A 16,919-nucleotide genomic window follows, 5' to 3' on the forward strand; every position below is an offset into this window, starting at 1 on the left:
TGGGTTCGTCATTGGCGTGAAAATGGCTCTGTGCAAAACATTAAAAAACCTGGACGTCGAAGAACGGTGCGTACGCCTGCAAATATTGAACGAGTGAGAGCTGCCTTCACAAGAAGCCCTAAGAGATCTGCTAATCGGCAATCACTTGCCCTAGGAATATCCAAGGGAAGTCTCCACAGAATTCTGCATAAAGATTTAAAATTTCACCCCTATAAATACCAAATGGCGCATCACCTCAGTGATACAGATAAAGAAGCGAGGTTGACATTTTGTCAAGAATTTTTAAATCAGCACCATGGAGGAATACATAATTTGCTAATGAGCGACGAAGCAAATTTTCATTTGGACGGTGTTGTTAACAAGCAAAACTTTAGGTACTGGGGAGCAGAAAATCCTCACGAACTGTTTACCAAAAACCTCCACAGTCTAAAAGTCGTTGTGTGGTGTGGTGTAGCATCATTTGGAATTATCGGTCCTTATTTTTTTGAGGATGAAAATAACCGTCCTGTTACAGTTAATTCCGAGCGCTACATAAACATGTTGCAAACGTTTCTTATCCCCGAACTAACTAGACGGGGACTACTAAATGGTGCCATATTATTCCAACAAGATGGAGCTACAGCTCACACAGCCAGAAACACTATGAGGATTTTGCGAGATTTTTTTGATGGCCGTATAATTTCCCGATTTGGAAATTTGAATTGGCCCCCGAGATCTCCCGATTTAACGGCCCCAGATTTTTTTCTCTGGGGATACCTGAAGCAAAAAGTTTATGCAAGTCGTCCAGCAACAATTCTGGAGTTGAAAGAGCAGATTCAAAATAAAATTGCAGAAATAAATGGAGATTTGCTGCGTCGAGTGATGCAAAATTTTGAACTTAGAATTCAAAATTGCATTGAAGTCGAAGGAGGGCATTTGGAAGACATGATCTTTAAAAATTGACTTATTATTTATTTTCGTTATAAATCCCATAAAATTAGCTACATATTAGTCCATTAAAAAGTTAATTTACTTTGATCAGAAAGTTTTTATTCGACTTTTAAACTGCATAGTCAAATATGGGGAACCCTGTATAAAAAATATGTATACCAAATTTGAAGTTTCTAAGAAAAACAATTTTCAAATTATTTGAAAAAAACTAGTTTATCTATTCTATATTTAGAAGGCTATATCTTGGTAGGTGTGCACTTTTGTATATACAGGGTGTAACATAAAGGTTGGGAATAAATTAAACAGTGGATTTTTTATTTTAAAAAATAAATATTTGTCATATAAAATTATGCTCTATGGGTTTTCTTTTCCAAGCTACAGGGTGTTAAAAAATTTCAAAAAATTTAGTTTTTTAATATCATTTTCAATGCAAAAATCTTTTTTCAATGCCTATTTGACCATGTTCGGTGGCTGAGTCAAAGCGTACTTCATAATACTTTTGTTATTTTTATATTCCTCTGTTAGAAGTGGGATAAAATGATATTTACAAAAGTTTTAATTACGGAAAAATTACAAGAGCTAGAAATAAAACGCAAGAGGGTAATTTTGTTTAAAATAAAAAGTAGATCATAAACAAATATTAAAAAGATGTTTTTACCAGTGGAGTACCACAATTTTCTTCGAAAAACCTTATGGTACAATCCGTACGCGCGCCACTGAGTAACTTACAAAGTCAATTTTTTTCCTGTAACTAGGGGATTATCAAATTAAGCTAAGGCTAAAATTTCGTTCCATTATCTTATAATGTTCGAAATTTATTGGAGAAAAACTAAATTTTTTGAAACTTTTTAGCGCCCTGTAGCTTGGAAAAGAAAACCCGTATAGCATAACTTCATATGAGAAAAAATTATTTTTTAAACCAAATAATCCACCGTTTAATTTATTCCCAACCTTTACGTTACACCCAGTAGATAAGCTAGGCTAAATAGTCTTATTTTCATCCAAGGAACCTGTGGGACACCCTGTATATTCCATCAAGTCTTTCAGATCAGATTTGTTGGATAAAACAACCCTAAAACAAATATCACTGGAACAACCGCCATATATCCAGCTATTCAGTAAAAATTTACTTCACTGAATTCTATTATAGCGGCTTTATAGAACCATGGTAAAATCTAAAATATACAACCATCTAATGTACATAACGGCCAGGGAATGAGTTTTATTCTTTAACATTATCATGTTGATTTAACATCTGCCAACCTGTTGGATGAAAACTCACAACAATAACTAAAACTACTCCATCCAATAAAAAGCGATTTTGTTAAAAAAAAAACTAATGAAAACAACCTCCTGCAGTTATGGTATGGGCTTAGAAAAAAGACCGTTTTGATTTGTTGATTTTGTCATAACTGCTGGACAACTGTAGTCTCTAGCGTCATTCGCAATACACGTGGAGAGCCACATAGCTTCAGCGACTCCGAATACTGAAATCTGATTTTACAATACAGTGTTTACTGTGGTGATGTTTACAATAGATTTTTACTAGTTAGTGTCAAAAATGGCTTGCGTGTATAGTAACTTGGAGTTGATGGATATCGTTTTAATTTATGGTGAAGCAAGACAACATTTGTATTATGGTGAAGCATTTGTGTTGTGGTAAAGCAAGCCAACATTTATGTTTATAAGGCGGTGAATAAAATTTTGAACAGTTGTAAAATCAGGTATGTCAAATTACTTTATTATTTAAAACCACAAATTAATTTTATTAAATAATAATAACAATAACGGCAAAAGCAGTTGAATTTGCCGATATAAAATAGGTGCTATGAAATTATATTTATTTCTTTCCTTGCCAAAGTTTTTGTCCGTTTTTATCACACTTTACCGCCATGCCGCGCCGGTCGCATTGTGAAAGGTCAGGTTTTCCAGTGGAACAGTTTCCAATGCCGCGCAGAACTGTATTTTTAAATCATTTTGGAACTGCCCTTTTTGGTTTTTCTTTATAAAATTGTATTTGTAAGAGTCCCCAGTACGTCCAAAAATTTTTTTTTATAAGTTCTAAATCACCCTGTATAAAGAAGTACTATAAACAAGCTTGAAATTCTGTTTTTTCGCCGAAATGTAAACTACTTTCTTTTTCATAGTCAAATTTTATGCCCTAAAAAGAGCATTTGTTGGAAATTTTACTGTGCTATTTTATTCAAAAGAAATCTGAAGCAAACAGAATTCTTGTTGAAACTTACGGCGACCATGCTCTGTCAGAAACAACATGCAGAGATTGGTTTAGAATAGATGCTTCAAAATTAATGACTGGCACACCGAAAAAGTTTGAGGATGAAAAATTTGAACCATTACTTCATGAAGACTCATGACAGATACTAGCCGAACTTACAGAATCATTAGGAGTTGATTAGACAACAGTTTCGAAGCAGATTTGATGTCTTTGCAAGTGCAAACAGCTGCTTTAGCGGCAGAAAAGGAAAGGTCTTTTGCATTAAGTCATAACTGGCAATAAAAAATTGATAGCTAAACACAGAAAATAACCTTGTCGTCAAAGCTGAATATCCATGGTTCCAAGCTTCTCTCCATTTGGTGAGATCAGCTAGGTGTAGTTTGTTAAGAGCTACTCAAACCGAATGAAACCATCACTGGAGATCGCTATCGACTGCAATTGATGTGTTTGAGTCGAACATTGAAGAAAAAACTTCCACGACAAAGTGATTTGGCAGCATTACAACTCTCGGCCATATCTTGCAATACCGATGAAAATCTACTTGAAAACTCTTAAATGGGAAGTCTTACCCCATCTGCCATATTTCCCAGACATTGCCCCTTCCAATTATCACTTGTTTCGATCGATGGCATATTTCTTGACTGAACGGCATTCTTATGAAGATGCCAAAAATTGGGTTCACTCTAATGTGGAATTAAAATGCTGCCAGAAAGATGGCAAAAAGTAATGGCTAACTATGGACAATATTTTTAGTGGCATGTTTTTTACTAATTTACTTTTAATAAAGCATTGATTTTCACGAAAAGCGAAAACTTATTCAACATCCTATTATTATGAATGGGAAACCCCGAGAGTATTTTAGTAAATATACAAGCTTAAGTAATATTTGAGCAATACTGGGTAATATTTGAGGAATTCTTCAGTAATATTTGGGCATTAAAGCCATTATGCCATTATTATACAATGTGTCGTCATCCTCTTCCCCCCTATTCTCTTCTATTATTTGTGTAACACTAATTATGTTAATTGTTAATTAATGTTGATTATTAATAACTAATTAATTATGAAAGTGAATATTTTACTGTACAAATTTTGGTCAATAGTTACCGCTCAGTGAAATATATTTTCTGCATTGCTTATACAAAATATAGTAAATAAATAAACACAATATTTATAACAAGTATTTATTAATTTTATTGTTGTGCACTATTTTCATATATAAGTAGTTATTTACAAAGGGTCCTTTCATTCACAGTCTACAATAAGTTATCAAGATTGGTGTTTATAGAAAGATAAAAGGATCAATTATTATAATATTCCATCTGCATTTTTTTGACATGTATTTGTCACTAAATATTAAAACAAATTAATCTCAAAGGGTGGAGTATATTAAGTTCAATTTGTGAGCAATTCTCCACAAGGACGCTATTTTTTCTGTAAACACCAGTTCATAATTTAGAATAATATATTTTACACAATAATTCAAACAGCAGAATTGAAGTAGCAAGTACCTATCTTAAAGAAAAATGAATTTAAAATGCCTTGCCATTTGAAAAAGAAATATAAAACAAGTACCTATAATTATTAAAATGTCTAACAAAAGTGCAATTATTATTATATATTTTTTTATATATAAATAATTCCTTGCAACCATAGACATCAAGAAAATGTATTTTGTTTGTGGATTTGGATACTGTAGAACCAATTTGAGTTCTAGTCCACACAGAATTTGAATTCTTTGAGTCCATCGGAATTTTGAATTATGTAGAATAATAGCAAATATGGGGTACAGTTCATGATACAAATATGATGGATATGCTAAATATTTGTCAATAGAACGAAAAAAGTAGCTTGTTTCTTTTATAGCATCTATAAGACCTTTTAAAATATAATAAATACATCGAGTTCCATAACATTTGAAATAGTAGAAGATATAATTCCTTCGAGCAATTATCAATAGTTTATCTAGAAGAAAATATAAGATATGTTGCCTTCTAAAAATCCTGTCATGTGATATATTTTTTTGTTATTGTCCTACTAATTTTTGTATCACAACTACTGTCTTGAATATCTCGATATATTTATAATATATACACTGTTGCAGTTTTCATGGGTCTCAAAATCTGTAGGTACTCTTATTAGTGAACAAAAACTTTCCTTTTAATATATTTGTAATCAGTATAAAAAGGAGGTCTATTTTACATTTTTAAATATGTTTGCAGTTTCCTAAATTTTTACACTTATGGTTGAACCAGACCTCTATTTTAGTAGTTTGTAATGACTACTTTTTTAGTTAAAACTAACATTTGCATTTCTGAGTTGTAATATATCACCAAAATATAATTTTTCAATGTTTTATTAGGTTTTCAATGAATGAAAAATAATTCTTAATTTTTTTTAGTAAAAAGCACTGAATTTGAAGTATGAAATAAGTAATAAAAACAGGTGTTTCATTTTTATTATGTATTTAAATTTGTTTATTTTTATTTTGTGGTTAAGGATGCAGTGTATATTATTTATACATTGTCAGATTTTCTTAAAAATCACATGGCCATAGGGTCTTTGATATTCGGTCTACATTGATAATAATGAGTCCATTGTATTTTTCCGACACAGTTCATATAGAGTTTAAATCAGCACTAATCACCATGTTCTCATTTCAAAATATTCAACATTCCCACAGAAAATGAGACAGTCTATTAAAAGCAGTGGATAGTTCAGATATTCCTTTAATGATATATAAATCATTTCTCTCATAAAATATCCAGAGTGGTTACATTTCTTACTAAATTTTAGGATCAAGTAGATTATCAAAAAATGGGTATGAAGTTTTCAAATGTTACATTCATTTTATGTACCTAACGTTTTTGATGATAATGATCAGTTTTTAAATGTATCTATTTAAAATTTTCTAGTTTTATTTGTATCATAAAAAAGGGGGAGGGCTTTTATTAAATATAATCTCTTTTTGTTCTGCAATACAATAGTGCATCTCATTTTTAATAGTAAATGAGAACATTTCAAAATAAAGTGTATTTATTAAAAACATATTTTTAGAAACAGCTGCAAAAATTTGTTGTAGTTTTCGTATATTTTCAGTGGTGTTATAGCAATGAAGTCATCCACCATCTATGCCATTGATAAAACTAAAAAATTTAAAATGCATTTAAAAACTACATCTGAGAAACATTATGTAAAATTTCATTGGGTTTAGAAAATATTAAAAAATATTTTTAAAAGAAATTTTAACACCTCATCAAAAAGTAAACGATTTTTGGATTTACATTAAAATTATATATATTTTAATAGGCCTGGTCCTAAAGTTTGATATAAAAAATCAAACCGCATTGTGGGTACTTATTTCAAAATATCTAATATAAATAAAGGCTCTTAGATAACTAACAAATTGATTCTAGTTATTAGATAAAGAATAATTTCAGAAGGTACCTTCTTATTAAACAATAAAACCGAATACCAATTGTTTTATTATTTGGGATTTGATTATTATTCAAATGTTTGGATGAAATAATGGAATTAGATATCTATAATTTTTCTTAGGAATGTTAACATATCTCATAATTTTGACTTTTTTGTCCACATGTCCATTCATATTATATGTACATTTGCAAAAATCAATAGTGTCAAACGCTATTTCGCAGTTGTATCTTGAGAACCAGCCTCCACTAACTCATTTCCTAAATACTTATGTTAATTTTTCGGAGCTATTACAAGCTAAACAAATAACCCCATATATTTAAGATATGTCGAGAAATTATTTTAAATAATACATACACAGATTTTCAACATCATAACACAATCATAAATAATTTAACATAGAAACATAACACACTCAGTAAGTACTATATATAATTTATTTATACAGTCTTGGATTTAAAATAGTGTTTTTTACAAACTTCTTAAGTCTATTTAGGTAATAAAGTTTCATAATTTCTTGATTTTGTTCTTGGAAAAGTATTGCTTTAAAAAAGTTTTCTAATTAAAATGATTATGTTGACATTTTTATCATCAATATGATGAATATCAAAGTCGAGACAGTAGCAGTACCTGGAACAAATTGAAAAAATTAAATTACTGAGGATATCTTCACAGTGTTTATAGTAAGTGTGGGCAAAGTTTCACTATGCATGGCATTCTATAAAAATTTAAAAGTTGGTGTAACATAAAAAATTAGACAATTTTTATACTATAAACCATAGACTTCTGTTTTTAAAATACAGGGCGTATTAAAAAATTAAAAATAAATATTAACAATATCTTTTCATAAAAAAAACAATATACCTTCTGCATTGACATTGTACTGGTAAGTCTTTGCTAGCTGGTACTTTTGCTAGGTCTTTTAAATTACAACGTAAAAATTAATTTTACAAAAAAATACTCTTGATAAAATCATAAGAAGCAATGGCACATGTTTTTGAGAAATGCCCAATTGACTGTTTCAAAACCAAACAGGTTCTATTAATGTACAGAATATAGAAAAAGGAAATTACTTTGGTACAATTTGTTTTTTTTTCTAAAAAAGAAGTTATCTTTGAAATCAAACTAATTTCCGCATAGTAAATAAATTAAGAAATAGTAGTTGGTCGACTGGAGAAAAAAAACAAAAAGTGTGTTTTGAACGATTTTAACATGAATATTTTTTTGTATAAAATGAAATGTTAGATTAGAATATATATGTAAAGACTATAACATCAGAAAGTTGTTATAAAATACTGGTAGGAAATCTATAGCAGATGGTAAAAAATAGTGACATACAGCACAGTCAGCAACTTTCCTGTACCAAATCTCAATGCAATACATTGTTTCTTTTTTTTTGGAAAATATGATCAAAATATACCATGGACCCATGGTCCATAGGAAAAAATTCTTTCGCTTTTTGATGTTTTATCAATATCTTAATTTGTTTGCTCTTATTTTCAGAATACTCTACAGCTGTTATTTTTGGATATAGAAAAAAAGTTATATTGAATATAAAAATTGCACGACTTTATTTGAGTGCAGAATATGTTCAAATAGTTTTTTCCAAAAATAACAGCTGTAAATGCAAAATGTATGAATTGAAAATTCAAATTTCCTGTTTTTTATCAGGTTTTTATATTTGCGGAAAATCAAGATGTGTCTCGTTTCATTAAAAAAAATTTAACTATGTCCTGACATCTTGAATAACATAAGAGATACAGGGAGTGTTTTTCATTTTTTTGGCGTTTTCTGTAATGTTTTTTTATTTGAGAGAATTCATTATTTACGTAGAAAATAATTGTTTGTTCATTATCAATGTACCTACTAAGACTCAAGTGGTGTATATAAATTTTTTCTGTGCCCAACTTTGGGCTCTTCAGTTAATGTCTAAACTCATACTTAAAAATATTCATTAAATGAGACACACCAAAAGAGGGATTGCTTGCGGAAGCAGCAAAATAAAACTCTCTCTCAACAGTAAAAATTAAAGTATTTTTATTGAAAACAAAGTTACTGAAAAAGAAGTGTTGTCGGGGCGAGCGTTCGCTAGAGAGTTTTGGTATGGAGTCGCTCGCATGTACATGTATCTGGTCCTGGCGCCAAACTGCCGTGGACCTTTCCTGGAACCCTGGTGCGTCCCGCGTCTGTTCTTTGTCCTTGCAACTATTAGGCCGGGCACGTGTACCCACAATTGTTTACGCTATTGAATTTACATAAGGAAATGGATAAAAATATCTACTAAAATGTCGCGATTGAATTATATTGAAATTTTTAATTCTCATGTTTGAACAAATATTTTGCAATTCAGTTACTTCTGAATCATGTTAATATTCTTTTCAATAAACACGAAAACATGCAGAAGAACGAAAAGGGAAATATGGTAAGTAAGTACTCACCGTGGATACTTTGAGGTCCTTTAGACGTTTCTGATGGCCTTCCTGTGTAAGTTTCTACTTCGTCCATAAAGTGATAAGTCGCATTGAATCCTGTACCATCTAGTCTGTCATTAGAACGAAAGGTTACTCTGAAGAATTTTCTATCCGATTCGATGTCAAATTCTTTGAGTTGACCACAATGCCGGGAGTATTTTCGATCTCGAGCCATGAAGTTTGAAAATTCTACGTAGTCGCTAGCTGATATGGCTTCGCAACTGTAAATAACATTTGTGTGAGAAAGTATGACGTCGTCATAGTCTCCATAAAGCTGTTTATGCTTACAAAAGTATATAAACTTACGGTAATACTCCTTCAACATCGAAATAATTGAAATGTAGGTGTACTTTCTCCTTCAGGTTTCCATGAAAGAAATAATGACATTCAGTGTCCCTTGGGTAGAAACCTGGATAATTTGGACTGTAGAAATATCCACTTCTAGATTCGTTACTATTAAATACAAAGGCACATGGGTAATCTGGTAGTTGGGTACCGGTTCTAATACCAAAATCTGAAACGAGAACTCAATAGTAAAATATAAAAATTAAAGAATTTGCATTAAAGAATAGTTATTTTTACACTAGGTAACACTGATACCTGTTAAGATGAAAATGCAAAAAAGTAAACTGAAATGAAGTAAAAATAGGTACCCGGAAAAAGTAACACAATTTATTAAGTATTTTAATTCAAAATAATAAATATAAACAAAACATTATATGGCAGCGCTAGTCGAGGAAATAAAGCACAAAAAGAGCCGAAATCTCCGAAATTTTTGGATCAAGTCCTATCAAGATGGGGTTTTTTGCATTCGCTTTCTAAAATTATGTGGAAAAAATGTATCAACTTTGTATTGTTTTTCGGCCAAATTGCATTTGTGCAGTGCAAAATGCATCCGGAAAAATGCATTTTTTAAAGTCGCTTAAAAAATTTCATAACTCGGTTAATAATGCCTGGAATGGACTCAAAACAGGTTTCTGGGGGTTTTCGAGGTCGCTGATCCCGAATATGACCATCGCCGACCTGGAGCTTAGGATCGATGATGAACGTCATCTCCTGAATTTCACTCTTAAATGCAACGAGACTTGACACCAGGGGGTTTTTCGGGTCGCTGATTCCTAATCTGGTGTCGGCGAGCACCCGCCGGACACCTGGTGCACTGGAACCTGGGCATGGACGTAATTTTCGGGAGTTTTCTTGTAAAATTCGCGTAAACGAACCGAAAATCGCATTATAATATGACGGATGCACGACTGTGGACCCTCAGACCGGGGCCCTCGAAAAACTATCCTTGCCCTATACGTCAGTTGATGATGAAAATGATATTTAGTAGAATATTTTCAAATTAAAGTTAATAGTTGATTAGATTAGGATAAAATGGAGTTAGATTATATTTGAGATAAATTAAATTGAAGTTAAGAGTAGGTTAGAAATGGCAATAGATTTGGAAATAAATGATTTTGATTTGTTTTTGAAACAACACTTGCATACATTGTGATATTCATTCAATTTATTCTCTTTATTTTCATCTTGCATACTTTAAATGAGATCTCCTGATGCGATTTTCGGCTGGTTTACGCAAATTTTAAAGGAAAACTCCCGGAGATGACGTCCATGCTCAGGTTCCGGTGCACCAAGTGTCCGGGTGGTGCTCGCCGACGTCAGATTAGGAATCAGCGACCCGAAAAACCTCCAAGTGTCAAGTCTCGTTGCATTTAAGAGTGAAATTCAGGAGAAGCCTCGGAGATAACGTTCATCATCAATCCTAAGCTCCAGGTCGGCGATGGACCAATTTGAAGGTCATATTCGGGATCAGCGACCTCGAAAACCCCCAGGATCCTGATTTGAGTCCTTTCTAGGCATTATTAACCGAGTTCTGAATTTTTTCTAAATGACTTTAAAAAATGCATTTTTCCGGACGCATTTTGCACTGCACAAATGCAATTTGCCCGAAAAACATAATACAAAGTTGATAAATTTTTTTCACATAATTTTAGAAACCGAATGCAAAAAATCCCATCTTGATACGACTTGATCGAAAAATTTCGGAGGCTCAGTGCTTTATTTCCTCGACTACTTTGACAGTGGTCACGAATATGTACGAAACTAATTTGTATGAAATCGTACGGATTCGTATGAAATATCCGATTAAAATACATATTCAGAGTGATTCACAACTTAGCCAAAAAAAAATGTCAATTTCGTAAAAATTTTTTTTGTAAAATCCTTATAGTTGTAGTATTTTCAACCTTTACATCGTTGGGCTACTGTAGTCTAGTATCATCGGAATCTATTCTATCCTCGTTGTGCGCTGTGTGCAGTGCGCTCTCTTTCCACGTAGCCTCAGGCGATCTTAATTTTGTATTAACATTTTTGCGATAATGTTTACATTAGTTTTTCGAATGTCAAAAATAGCAACTCGGAGTTGATGAATATCGTTTTAATTTATGGTGAAGTAAGGCAACATATGTGTTATAGTGAAGCAAGACGACATTTGTGTTAGTTCGTAGAACCTCGATAAGACGTTCCCAAATGTGTTTACACGTCGGTAGACAAAATTTTGAAAAGTTGTTGTAACATCAGGTATGTCGAATTATCTTATTAATTAAAGCCACAAATTAATTTTTATTAATTAATAATAACAATAGCGGAAAAAGCAGTTGCATTTGCTGATATAAAATAAGTGTTATAAAATTTTATTTATTTCTTTCCTTGGGAAATTCTTTCAATATTTTGTCCGTTCATTTTTTATTACACTTTGCCGCCGTACCGGTCGCCGACTTCGTGCAAGGTGAGGTTTTACAGTGGATCAGTTTCCAGTGCCGTGCGAAGTGAATTATTAAATCATTTTCGTATTGCCATTTTTGATTTTTTTTATAAAATTGTATTTGTACGAGTCCCCTGTACATTCAAATTTTTTTATATATATTTTGAATCACACTGTGTATTCGCCTATATTTTTATACTTACTGCGTTTTGTGACGTAAGAATTTCTGCTTTGATCAAGGTGTTTCTATCAAATCAAGTGACTGATTTTTTTTTAAATATTGTGTTAGAAAAACGGTTATTGTGAGACTTTAACCTTTGACAGAGAAGTAAAGCACGAGTATTATATGTACTCGTATTACAAACTCATACAAAACAAATATGTATGCTTATTCACATATTCAGGGTACCGCAAAAAGGTATCGAAATATATATTTATATTTTCAGGATTAAATTATATTAAAAAAAGTTTCAAATTTGACCTCCGAGGACATATAGAAGAAATAGGTATAGAAAAAACTGCTAAGTGCATACTCCGTACGTACCAATCTGGGCTTCTGTCGATGGTACACATAAAAATAGGGTGTTTCATCGAATATTTTCAGGTTGAACTTAGTTTTATTTTTTTCATTTTTATCTGAACCGTTTCGATAGAATTCCATCCTGAAAGAAGTTAATGGAGGGGAGGAGTTGGGGTCTGGTATGGTTTATACTGCCTATGACTATTCTTATGAATTCATACGAATTTTTGAGATGTTAGTTCATTTCGTGTGAATAGCATAATATATTATATAACCATCAAGTGTCATAAAAATGGATTCGACTTATTAAGTATGAAAGATAGTCATCACTGGACAAAAGAATGAAATTCTCACTTAACTGTGACATGGAATAAGAAAACAAAGGTACCATGAATTCATATACAATTAACCTTTTCGTAAGAATGTGTTAAAAATTCGTACAATCTCGTATGAAGAGATTTTTGTACAAAATCAGTTAATAATAACCCTGTATTATAGAATATGTATGGAAAAATAATAATCTGTGAAATGAGATCTACAACTCTCAAAAATTATTATAATTCGCTATACCTTGTAGAGTTTAATATTCAACTCCAGTGCTTTAAAATTGATAAAGCTGCACGAAATTAATATTTAAAGCCACTTACTTTCTGTAAAGCTGTATGTCGCTTTAAAGCCTCTCGAGTATCTAGATGCGATGAGACTTTGAAATTCTAACTTAAGCCTAGGTCCGTTGGACATGACAGGTTTTGGTAATGTGTTACCACAAAAGCTGTCTATTTTTTCCATTCGGCCGTCTATGTGCACGAAGGCAATTAGGGAATCCTGGTTGTCACATCTGAAATAAAGATATAAAAGAACTCTTATGGAAGCACATAAAACGGAAATAATAAAATTGCAAAATATGCAGTTTTTGTTAGGGGAAAATTATTTGTTGCCAAGAGGTTCATTTTACTGAAAATATAAGGCGTTCCACAATAACCAGTACTGTACGAAGATTACTTAATTTTTTTCTATATTCTGTACAAGGTAGTGTGTATTTACCATTTACCACCGTCTCAAATATTATGTAGGTACCTATTATTTAAGCTGCAATTTTAAAAAGTACAAAATCGAAACAAATTTGGAAGACAATTTTTTTAGTGATTTTTGAAAGGCTGTAACTTCGTGGATAATTGTCCTATAGAGAAAAGAAAAGCATATTGAAACTTGAAGATTGTAGTTTTGAAATCTTGATAAATAATTAGTCCATGGGCTTTTGAAAAAAGAATTGTAAAATTTTTGGCTTGCATTATTTCTTTTGAGTGCCCTGAGTGATGCTCAAAAAAAATGTTTCATCATGATTTCAAAACTAGAATCTTCAAGCTTCAAGATGCTTTTGTTTCCTCAATACGAAATTGGAAATTTTTCTGCTAACTTAATTTTTCTGCTGAGTTTACTATGTCTTAAATGTGATATCCGTTAATAGGAAGTACAACTTACCACTGCCGTTCTCCCTTTATTTAGTAATATATAGCTACAGCAAAATTACTGTAAAAACTTTTTTTGTAATACAGTCACACTAGTCCATTATGTCACGAGTTCGATGACAATCAATTCTTTTTAAGCAATGATATGAGAAATTACTCTAAGGAATACAGCTCCATTGAGCACTGAATTACACCCCCAGATGTAGACAGCAAAGACCAGAATCGCCAGACATCGACCGATTTCAAATTTATTAGTTCTTGTCTGTATGACATACGTAAAAGAATTAGTATGTTTCTTTTTGCCAGTAGGCATAAAGTAATGCTTCATAAGGTGATCAACGATATTTTGTGCAAAAGGTATATAAAATTCCATTAGATATGATGATTCGAATAGCGATAAAATACAACTGGAGTGGTCTCTACCCAATTTTTCCATATCAGAATATAAACATACATTTTATAGAGTATATGATGATATGGATGATGTGACATACCTGTATTTAGTCTTCTATTAATAAGAATTTAAAGTTAAAAACATTTTAATACATAGCGAAAGACAAAAGGAAGATGATGATGAAGAACTAACTAAAGTACCGTCAATAGGATCCTCTGGCTCAAATAGAATAGAGCTCGAATGTTCAAAATGAATTGTTAAAAAAACATAAATAAAATTGAAATTAATTGACAAACTTAATTTTCACGCTTATAGGTAACAAATTTCAGATCATCTTATACATTTCAACCTTTATTGCAAACATGTTGAATGCACATTTGTTTTTGGTTAATCGGATATTTTATGAGATAATAGTGAAATAGGTTTCATTTTACGCAAAATAAGTATAAAGAGATTTTGCAAATTTCAGTTTACAATTTATGATATAAGTATGTATACTTATTTCAAGAAGTGTTAATAGCATAGGTTATTACCTAAATAATTTTTGTTTATAATTATTGATCATGTATCAGCGTCCATTGAAACTATAGGAAATGACGATTTATGAATGAATGGCTGTCAGTGTATGTATTAAAATAGAACATTTTATGGATATCCAAATAAGAGACATGTTATTTGTTTCAGCTTGTGGATATACAATAAATATCCGAAACAAATTCATGATTAGGACAAAAATGGACAAAAAACGGATATCCGTATATCATGTAACATTATGGTTTATAACGGACAGAAGAACGTCTACAAAACGTAAGTTCGGTATTGACATCTAGATGCTCTAGATATATTTGGAGCGTCTAGATGTTAATACTGAACTTGTCTAAAATATTTCGTATCGCTATGTTCCAATTTTGGGAGCATAAAATAGATGCACTTAGTTCTAAGACAAAAAGTATAAAAGTGATAGATCGATCTTTATTGTTCCGTTTGTTTATAGGTACATGGAATTATAAACAGTAAAGATCGTTGTTACTAGAATTTTCTCAACGACGAAGTAAGTAACAATAAAATAAATGTCTTTTCTCTGAAATGTAGATAATAATTTAAACAAAACAAAATGTTTTTAATATTCTCTTCGTCCATCTTGCATGTAAAAAGGAGCCTGAATTAGTCAATGCCAATAGATGTGCTTGACAATAATTTGTTTCTAGGGAAGCTGTGTATTGTTATGGTATAATATTTCTCTGACGACAAATAACTAGTTACAAGCAGAAAAATAAGTTATCTTTTATCATTATATTTAAAGTACTTCCTTAGCCTTTGACCTGCCCTTGTTCTCGGGCTAGACTTTGTGGAGCCCTGATATTTGGTTTTTGTTAGCTCTAAGGCCGTTGCTGATAGAACTGCGGTGAGACGTTTCGTAGTAATTGGTTGCGTCCAATATTTCAAAACGTTTCTCTTATTTACTGTCGGCATCGTCAGTGGCCATTATGTAAAAGCTTTACTGCGATTACCACTTCGGAGTAATACTTGTTCTTTTCGGAACAGATTTCACTCGGAACAGGTTCGGAATAGTTACAAATGAAAATTTTAAGCTGCTTTGCCGAAACAGTTTTTTGTTCACTATTTAAACGTCTCTCTCAGATTGTATTTAACCACTTTGTAGTTCAGTTCATACTTTTACAACTGAAAGCTGCTACATATAGATATGTATGCTCTGTTATTTTTTTTTATAAAGTATATCTGATATGACAAATAAGCGAGAGTAATAAATTGTGCTCTTATATTTGAATAAGCTTCTCTGTTAGAGCCTACTCTGACAATTTTTTTAGCCTGTAGGAAAATTATCAGTGTAAATGTTCCGCTTACTCAAATATAACTTTGTTAATCAAACTGTAGGCATCCAGATTTATGACGAATATTTCAGACTTACAACTACCTCAACCATGAAATTATTATCGATCCTTTATAATGCAGAGTGCGAGAATCCAACAAAGATAATTTGGGTATTTCCGCGACACACTTAAATATGCTATTACGCGTTGGGGCACATAACCTGGCACTCAAAATTAACTTTGTCGCAAATACGGGCCATAATGCTTATAATGGCTCGTGACCCGCTGAGTTACGTTGCAACATTTAATGGCTCTTTGCTCGTTTTAACTTTATACGAATCGCTTTATATTATACAGGGTGTTTTTGAATGGAGTAGAATAAATGATACAAGTGAATCTACATTTGAAAAGAACACGATCTGCAAAAAAATCGCCTTAGTAACATGTTCACCCCTGAAGGGATATGGGCCATCAGTTTCCAAAAAAATTATGAAAATTGGCTGTGATTTGAAAACCGAACGAGATACAAATAACAAATTTTTTACAGGTTGTTTACTAATACAGATGCGAGTTTTCGACTATTTTTCGAAAATTTTAACCCCTCGAAAGGGGTTGAAATAACCACCCCTCAAGCCATTTTTTGCCATAACTTTTATATTTCGTAAAAACTCGATATCCAAAAATACGCATTAGATAAACTTGTTCTTTTAGAAACTTTTACCTCTCTAGCAATTTTCCTTTAAAACTTTTCGTTTATTAATAAAAAAATAAAATGTATTACCATTCACCTCACACCGTATATGATTGCAATCAATCAAAGAAAAACTAAGTGTGCTGCTGTCATGCCAGTTGTCACAATTAACTC

General features: G+C 31.7%; 1 protein-coding gene across 1 annotated transcript in view; it reads right to left on the reverse strand.

Annotated features, from left to right (window-relative positions):
* Window positions 1-7,109: 7,109 nt before the first annotated feature.
* Window positions 7,110-16,919, reverse strand: part of LOC108904376 (suppressor of lurcher protein 1) — a 106,662-nt gene continuing 96,852 nt past the window's right edge. Inside the window, exons 3-6 of the mRNA XM_018706897.2 lie at window positions 13,007-13,197; window positions 9,379-9,586; window positions 9,040-9,293; window positions 7,110-7,231 (exon numbers count right to left, since the gene is read on the reverse strand). Of these exons, the coding sequence (XP_018562413.2) occupies window positions 7,173-7,231; window positions 9,040-9,293; window positions 9,379-9,586; window positions 13,007-13,197 (712 nt within the window). The 3' untranslated portion in view covers window positions 7,110-7,172. The remainder of the gene's footprint in view (window positions 7,232-9,039; window positions 9,294-9,378; window positions 9,587-13,006; window positions 13,198-16,919) is intronic.

The sequence above is a fragment of the Anoplophora glabripennis genome, unplaced genomic scaffold (assembly GCF_000390285.2).
Source record: "Anoplophora glabripennis isolate ALB-LARVAE unplaced genomic scaffold, Agla_2.0 scaffold115, whole genome shotgun sequence".
Classification (NCBI taxonomy): domain Eukaryota; kingdom Metazoa; phylum Arthropoda; class Insecta; order Coleoptera; family Cerambycidae; genus Anoplophora; species Anoplophora glabripennis.